The sequence below is a fragment of the Tupaia chinensis genome, unplaced genomic scaffold, assembly GCF_000334495.1.
Source record: "Tupaia chinensis unplaced genomic scaffold, TupChi_1.0 Scaffold000318_1, whole genome shotgun sequence".
Taxonomy (NCBI): Eukaryota; Metazoa; Chordata; class Mammalia; order Scandentia; family Tupaiidae; genus Tupaia; species Tupaia belangeri.
The window spans coordinates 676,694-685,505 of record NW_006159811.1 but is presented as its reverse complement, the minus strand read 5'-3'; the positions used below and the strand labels follow the sequence as shown (position 1 = coordinate 685,505).

At 40.0% G+C, this 8,812-nt stretch overlaps 2 protein-coding genes across 3 annotated transcripts in view; one reads left to right on the top strand and one right to left on the bottom strand.

Annotated features, from left to right (window-relative positions):
• The window catches only part of LIN54 (lin-54 DREAM MuvB core complex component), a 119,255-nt gene extending 117,797 nt beyond the window's left edge, over positions 1-1,458 (bottom strand). The window contains exon 1 of the mRNA XM_027773056.1: positions 1,433-1,458. The gene's annotated coding sequence lies outside the window, so the exon portion shown is untranslated. The remainder of the gene's footprint in view (positions 1-1,432) is intronic.
• Positions 1,459-1,624: 166 nt separating this feature from the next.
• Positions 1,625-8,812, top strand: part of COPS4 (COP9 signalosome subunit 4) — a 24,553-nt gene continuing 17,365 nt past the window's right edge. Inside the window, exons 1-4 of one of the 2 annotated variants that reach the window (XM_006151401.3) lie at positions 1,625-1,810; positions 7,295-7,374; positions 7,927-8,078; positions 8,640-8,743. In XM_006151401.3, the coding sequence (XP_006151463.1) occupies positions 1,737-1,810; positions 7,295-7,374; positions 7,927-8,078; positions 8,640-8,743 (410 nt within the window). In that variant the 5' untranslated portion in view covers positions 1,625-1,736. The remainder of the gene's footprint in view (positions 1,811-7,294; positions 7,375-7,926; positions 8,079-8,639; positions 8,744-8,812) is intronic. The other variant, XM_006151400.3, reaches the window with a different exon arrangement.

Genomic DNA, 8,812 nt, shown 5'->3' with positions numbered 1-8,812 from the left:
AGAGGGAGAGAGGAGGAGAGAGAAAAAGAGAAAGCAGGCTGACTGGTTTGGGATTCAAACTGTGGTCAGCCATATGGGAGTCCAGTGCCCTAACTACCATGCTATCTGCTGGCCTCATCCACTTACTTTCTTTTAAAAAAAATCTTTATAATTTCTATTTGAAAGAATTATTTATTTAATTTTATTTATTATTAATATTCAATTTGACCAGAGAGACAGAGAGAGAATAAGAAAGCAAGTTGCTAGGTCTGGGACTCAAACTGAGGTCGGCCATGTGAGTCCATCACCCCAAACAAATGCCACCTGCTGACCCCCAAATTACTTTCTTAACAAAATTGTTTTTTCTATTTTTCTTTTCTTTCCCATTTCCAGTAGAGGGAACATACCCTTTATCACATACTAAAATGACAAAAATTCAAACATTTGACATCTTTTATAGGCAAGGCTATAGGAAATAGTATCCTGATATATTTCTGGCAGGAGGGCAAAATGACACAATTTCTATGAAGTGCAATTTGACATTAACTACCAAAATTGTACATATGTCTACTCTTGACTAACTCCTGGGAATGTGTTTTACCTGTACACATATAAAATGATGTATGTACTTCAAGGTTCTTCACTGCAGCATTGATTAACTCATTAAAAATAATTCATGATCAATAAGGATTAAATAAACTATGGCATACCCTCACTATGTAATACTCTGTAACTCTAAAAAAACAAAAAAGACATTTTGGGCCAGCAAGTGGCATGGTGGTTAAAGGCACTAGACTCCCACATGGCCCACCATGGTCCAAGTCCTGGACTTGGCGACCTGCTTTCTCACTTTCCCTCTCTCACTCTCACTCTGTCCCTCTCTGGTCAAATGAAAGTAAGTAAATAAATAAAGTTAAATAATTCTTTTTTTTTTTTAAAGACATTTTTAGATTGTACGTAAATGGTAAGCTATCCAGGAAAAGTGGGGGAAAAAAACAACAGAAGAATGATGTGGTGTGATATTTTTTGTGAAAGCAAGAAAGGAGAGAAAAATTTACGTTAATTTGTTTGTATTTGTAGAGGGAAATTCTATCAGGATACATGAATGAGTAATGAATGAATCACATATCAAGGAAGGGTGGCCATATAATTTGTCATTCAAATGGAACCATTTCTAGAGTGAAAGATGGGGTTATTAATAATTACTGTAGGACAACATTTGGAAAACGGAGTTGTCCTGTTACAAATGGGATGTACGACCAATCATTATAGAGTACAGAGTAGGTGGGGGGGATAGGAACATTTTAAACAGTATTTTTTAAAAGTATCGGTCTGTGGTGAATTGGAAATAAAAACAACTCCTTTACCACAGGTGGTTTAAGCCTTGAACGGAAAACAGTAAACCATAGCCATGAGACACGGAACTTAGTAAAAACGCAACAGTTTTACGTACCCGGCACTTTACTGGAGTTGCACAAACGACCTAGTGTCTTGGAGTTCAGCAGCCAATCCGAAGTGGGAGCGACCGTGCCAAGTCTGTGGGAGAGCCCTGGGCAGTCCTCAAACCTGAGGGGTGGAGCTCCAAGTCACTCAACTCTGGGGGCGGAGCTAGTCCAAGCTCCCACACTAGGCGCTCTGGCCTACACAGACGCTACTCGGTGGCATCTCGGATACTCTCTGGCTGCACTCTGGAGGACCACGCTCGTTTTCTTTCTGGCTGAGAGAGGTCCCGCAGCCGCCGCTGAGCTGGAAGAAAGATGGCGGCAGCCGTGCGACAGGATTTGGCCCAGTTGATGAATTCGAGCGGTTCTCATAAAGATCTGGCGGGCAAGTGAGTATTTCCCTGGAGCACGGGACTAGAGAGGTGGGTAAGGAAACCACAGACTTGCTTTCCTTGGGTTGACCGCGCTCTCGGGTGGGAGGCTAGGAGCGGGGCCTGAAGACCAAGGGGGCGGGCCTGAGGTCGGCTGGGGAGGCAAACACTGCGAGCCGCAGAAAGCTGCAGAAGACCTCGTGCACCGGCCCTGGATGCCAGGGACCTGGCGTGACTGTCAGCTTGCTCGATCCTTGATAGCAGCCTCACCGAGCACTTAGGAAGCCCGATCTGAAGGAAGACTGCTCCCTCGGCCTTCGCAGCCTTCTATGGTGCCCCTTCCCATCGCAGGGTGGCTCCTCACACGGAACCTCTCCTCCCTTTCGATTTTGTTCTCCTCCTTTGATCAAGGACAATTTATATTCTAGAACCTTGATGCAGGGTTTTTCGGGGAGGTGGCTTCTCAGGGCTACGGGGGCTGGAGGCATGGCCGCTGTCATGTCGTCTAGAACTGCACGGACTGCCTTCTGTGGAGCTTGTGTTTTGAGTACTCTCTCCGCCACTAACTCCTAAGAAGGGTACATAGGTGGAATGACCTCCTATCGTGGGTGAAGATGTCTAGGATAGTGATTTTTGTAGGAACCTGGAGTGTTTAGGAATTTTGTCAAAATTTATACAGAATGCCTAGGCCCACTCCAAATTAAAATTCGTTTAATGTGTCTGTCCTATTCAGGATGCAGTTGTTCGGTACTGTTAATCATAGGTAGGATATTGTCCATTTTCTCTTTGTAGATTTCACAGCGCTGTCTTTTTTCCTTAGGGTTTTGCAGCAGGGCATGTGTGCTAGCCAGAGAGAGACAGAGACAGTGAGGGGGGAATGTGAGAAGTCACCCCCAAGGGGCTATGGTGTGACCACAGTTCCTTGTCCTCCATTCTTCTGGGATTTGGGGCAGGCACACACTCGCCCAGCATTTTGAAAGACATGCCAGGCATGTGATTTTCAAGCCTCCAGGTCTGGGACTCCTGTCACAGTTGACCATGTGGGAATTCAGCACCTGAACCACCATCCCACCTGCTGGCCCCATCACTGCCTTGCAATGAACATGCTCTGTTTTTTTAGGTTTTTGCCATGGGTCGGGTGTGCTCACCAGAGAGTGAGAGACAGAGACAGAGAGAGGAAAAATGAGAAATCATCCTCCCAGGCGGACAGGTGGCATGGTGGGCAAAGGCGCTGGACTGCCACATGGCAGGACTGCCAGGACTGAGGTTCAACTCAGATATACCTCCCAAATCTATTCTCATATTTACATCCTGACAGCTGAGACTGCTTCGATCTATATTATATCTATATGGGATACAGTGCTCTAACCCAGCCATTACAATTGACTGTATTTTCTGTAAGCTGTACTGCCTTTTCTCTGGTGATAAATATAATCTACTTTTTAATTATTTTAAGACTTATTTTAACTTTATTTTTATTATTATTTTCCAATTTGATGAGAGAAAGTGAGAAAGGAAGTCGCCAGGTCCAAGATTTGAACCATAGTTGCCCACGTGGGAGTCCAGCGCCTTTAACCACCACGTCACTTGCTGGTCCAATGTAATCTCTTTTATCAGTGGGAAATTTAGCTGTGTATTTTGAGCTTTACTTTGTGCCTCATTTTCCTACTCAGGAGAATGGGAACAGTATGAGTTATTCTTGTCTGAAGTTGCAGAAGACAAAGTGAATGTGTGTATATATACTTAACACATTTATGTCACTTAGAAGAGTACTTGACACTCAAAAAGTGTCATGAGATTGTTATTTTATTTTTTGTTTTTTTTGTTTTTTTTGAGAGGTTTTTGCTGTAGGGCATGTGCGCTTGCCAGAAAGCGAGAGACAGAGAGACAGAAAGCAAGAAATCACCCCCCAGGGTGGGATAGCCACGCTGCAATCCCTTCTCCTCCATTCTCCTCTCGAGATCTTGGGCACGCAAGCACAGGCACCCGGCGTGAGTTTAAGCCACCGGGTCCGGGACTCGAACCACAGTTGACTACATGGGAGTCCAGCGACATAGCCATTATGCCAACTGCTGGTCCCTGTTGTTGTTATTATTACTAAGCAGTCAGCAAATAGCGTGGACCTATTTCATATGGGAAATAACTTGAATGTCTTCATGACTCAGTCCTTTTTGTATAAAATTTTTATATCAATAGAGGTGAATGAAAGTAAAACAGACATAATTTTTTCCCATGCTTGCCTTGCTTTTTATTTGTTAAAGAAAAAGGAGTGCATTGTTATGAGAAGAGAGAAAGCTTTTCAAACATGTGCAGAGTCCTGAAACTTTAGCCAAGCATTTACTTGCTTAGGTCTGAATTGGAGGTAAATAGCAGCATATATCTTAGGGGGTGCTTCGTTTATCTGTTGCTCTGTAACACATCAAAAACCTGATCGTGTAAAACAATGACTTCTCAGGATTTTGAGAGTTGTCTGGGATGTTTTGGTAGTCTTGTCTGGACTCACTCATGCAGATGATAGGGTTAGCTGGCAGCTCACCTGGGGCTGGACTCACATACTTTTTAAATTTTTTTTTAGGTTTTTGCCATGGGTCGGGTGTGCTCACCAGAGAGTGAGAGACAGAGACAGAGAGAGGGAAAATGAGAAATCATCTCCCAGGGGAATGGTTACACTGCAATCCCTTCTCCATTCTCTTGGAATTTGGACACACACACACACACACACACACACACACACACACACACGGTGTGATTTTCAAGCTGCTGGGTCTGGGTTTCCAATCATAGTCGACCATGTGGGAGTCCAATGCCTTAACCACTATGCCACCTATGGCTCCCTGGACTCACATATTGACTCTTTGCTTATCATATGGCTTCTATTATTCACTTTTATATTAGTCATTGTAACTTTTGTTTTTGTATTATTGTAATTTAATACTTGACTAGTTGTTTAGCTTTTTATTTTTCTCTTCCCCGTTAGAAGACCTTCAAAGACTAAGGTCATTTAAAATTTTTTAACTATTAACCTATTGTAGAACCTAATATAGTAACGTAAAAAGCCTAGGCACCCAGTTAACAGTTTGAGATGATTTTCTATGGCAATATGAAGTTGCTATTTAAATTCCTGATTTAGTTAATGGAGCTGCTGGATCCCACATGGCCCATTAAGGTTCAAATACCAACCGCTGGGCAGGTCAGCTCCATGACTTAGTGGTTAAAAGAGCCAGCCACAGGGCCACTAACAGTTGGAGAATGGAGGAGAAGGGATTGCTGCATGCCTATCCCCCCTGGGGGGTGATTTCTCACTTTCTATCTCTCTGTCTTTCTGACGAGTGCACATGCCCTTATAGCGAAAACCTCTCCAAAAAAAGAAAAAAAAAAGGTTAATAAAATTTCCTTGCTTTCATTTTTGTTTATTTGTTTGTTATAGGGCACATGGTCTCACTGGATAGAGAAAGAAAGAGAGAAAGTGAGAAATCACCCTCCAGGGAGGAATGACCACATCAGAATCCTTTCTCTTCCATTCTTCTCTTGGGATTTTGGTCATGAACATACAGACTTGTGCCCAATGCGTTTTTTAAGCCACTGAGTCCAGGACTCAAACCACTCAGTTGGCCATGTGGGATCCAGTCACTTTCACCGCCATGCCACCTGCTGGCTCATTTCCTTGCTTTCTGAGAATAATTGATCTCTTCTTTGGAATATGCTGTCTTTTTTATCAATATACCTACTTTTTCAAAGTCAGTTTGCATTACCACCGCACCACTGGCTGGCCCCTGCAAATTGGTTTGATTCATTGCATTTTTGAGAAGTCATTTAGCCAAGGCTGTGAAGATTTTTTTTTATGAGTTGAGAATCAGGCAGTGTGTTAATTGGTAGCTTGAAAGTGTGCCTTGTAAAGTACAAGCCAAAAATCTGAATTAAGTTTGACCGTTATTGTGTACATTTATTTCTTGACTACATCCTGGATAAATTTCTGAATAATTGCAATGCTATTTGGTTTGTAAAATGCATTTAACTGTAATGCATTTAATTCAGTTATGCCTGTAAAAACATAAATAACACAAACAAAAGAGATAAAAAGGTAGCATAACACTCACGTACCAACCACTGAATTTTAGAAATAAAATGTTAGCAATATTGTTGAAGATTTGAGTGCTTATGATGTGCTGAGTACTGTTCCAGGCATTGCCATCTAGAAATGAGTAAAACTCGGAAGTCTCTGTCCTCGGGACCAGCAGGTGGCATAATCGTTACATCGCTTCCAGTCCCAAACCTGGCGACTTAAAAAACTCACACTGGGCACATGTGCATACATGCCCAAGATCCCAAGAAGAGCATGGAGAAGAAGGGATTGCAGATGGCCAGCCCCCAGGGGCGATTTCTCGCTTTCTCAGTCTATGTCTCTCTGGTGAGCATTTGTACCCTCTAACAACAACAACAAAAATCTCTCCAAAAATAATTTAAAAAAAAGTAAGTCTCTGTCCTCATGGATCTCATGTTTTAAGAAGGAGTTTGCCATTGCCTAACAGGATGGTTGCCATTCTTGTTTTTAGCATTCCCCCTGCCATCCTCTTTAGAGGGCTGTTGTGTATCATATGTAGTCACAGATATTAGGTAGCATAGTTTATTAGTACTGAATGTAAATAAGGAATTCATAGGTACTGTCTGACAGCATAAAGGGTATTTAATCAGTCCATTTGGCTTGGTGGAGTGTATTTTGTACACACAATGACATTCAGTCTCTGATGTTTGGTTTCATTGCCTAGTCAACATTATCCTATTGTTGGTGACCTTAGGTTCACAGGATGAAAAGGTTCTGGGTACCTCAAATAATGTCCTTGTGTTCTGTGTCACAGTTGAAGGAACTAGCTTGTCCTTCAAGGCATTTAGAAGGAAATTTAGTTTAAATTCAATACTAAAACAAGGAAAAGTGGCACATTAGATTCAGTAACTTAGTTACAGATTCACTCTTGTTATAGCCTTGAAAACTTAAAAAAAATTTTATAGGGGTCAGCTAATGGTGTGGAGGTAAAGGGAGCTGTATCACACATGGCCGACGAAGTGATTTGAGTCCTGGACCAACCAGTTTGAAAAACATACCAGGCGTGTATGCTCACATGCCCAAAATCCCGCCAGGAGAAATAGAAGGGAAGGGATTGTGGCATGACTATCTCCTGTAGAGGACGCTTTCTCACTTTCTCTCTCTCTGGCAAACATAGGGGTCCTATGGCAAATTAAAAAATTATTTTATACTGTACCGAAAACTGGAACAAATGGCACCTTAGAATTGTAGACTCAGTATTTCTTATGATGGACTAGAAACTTTGAAAAAAATCTGTGGGTTACTATTAAAGGAAACCACAAAATAGAGAGCAGTGAAGGAAACTAGACTAAATACAAATGATAATATTAAAATGATCACTAGAAATGAACAATTAAACCTCAAAGTTTTTACTAGAATATATAGTACCGTCTAAATTTTATTTTTCTTTGATATTTTAGGTATCGTCAGATCCTGGAGAAAGCCATTCAGCTATCTGGTGTGGAACAGCTAGAGGCTTTGAAAGCTTTTGTGGAAGCAAGTAGGTGGAATGGAAATTCTGTTTTCCTTGTTAGTGAGCTAGGACTTTAGGGATTATTTAATATCAAGTTATAAGTGTTAATATGCCATCAAGGTTAACTGATTGATTTTAGAATTTAAACTCTTTACAAATTGATTATTTTTCAATGCATGGTGTTCAGAATTATAATCCCAATTTAGGTTTTGTATAATTACTAATATAACTACTGATGAGATGCAATTTAGCATAATAGTAAAGAGAATTGTTTGGGTTCCAATTCTGGTATGTTATTAGTTGTATGATCTAGGGTAAGTTATCTAAACTCTTTGGGCCCCTTTTCCTTACCTATAAAATGATGTATGTATAAAATGTATACTTACCATATAAAATCAAGTAATTCAGCCTAAAGAAAGCCAATGTGTAATATAAGGTGATGGGGATATGGAAACCCCAGAGTACTGCACTGAAGGCTGTATTAACGTAGACTGTTTTTAGTTATTAATTTTAGATAAAGATTGATTGCTTAACGAAAATTTATGTTATTCATTTTTTAATCTTTTTTTTTAAAACAAGTGGTAAATGAGAATGTCAGTCTCGTGATCTCGCGACAGTTGCTGACTGATTTTTGCACACATCTCCCTAACCTGCCTGATAGCACAGCCAAAGAAATCTATCATTTCACCTTGGAAAAGATCCAGCCTAGAGTCATTTCATTTGAGGAGCAGGTAAAAACCTAGAGCAGTGGTTTTTGAACTTAAGATAGCAGCAATTATTTTGAGAATCTGATGTTATTAAATTCTTAAAGGAGATAATTAATTTCATTCTTGACAAAACTGTACTAAACAGCATTTTACAATATAAAATGGAATAAATATGAGATTGTTCCAACTCCAACTGGTATTTGTTCATGTATTAAAATTTGTTTTTTTTGAAACAAGTATTCTTTAGACAATTAAAAAAAAAATAAGTATAATTGGTAATTAGCGTGAAAACATTGGAAAGTTCCAGCATTGTATATGTAGTAAAATAAAAGCAAAATTTAACATTTATACTAAAATATAGCTATAATCTACATTGCAGAAATGTATTATTTCAGGTCACTATTTTGATACTCTGTGAATGCAGAGTTCATAGAAAAATGTGGGTAATCTTGAAAAACTTTTACCATTTGTATGCCAATTTATTATGTTAAATGAGAGTGTATTATAAGAAATTAGCTTATCTGTTTATTTTAATTTGTTACTAATACCACTGAAATCATTTAACACATATACCTACTATTCTAGGTTGCTTCCATAAGACAGCATCTTGCATCCATATATGAGAAAGAAGAAGATTGGAGAAATGCAGCCCAAGTGCTGGTGGGAATTCCTTTGGAAACAGGACAAAAGTATAGTAAATAGTAGATATTAAATGAATGTGTGTGTGTGTGTGTGTGTGTATACATACATATATATAT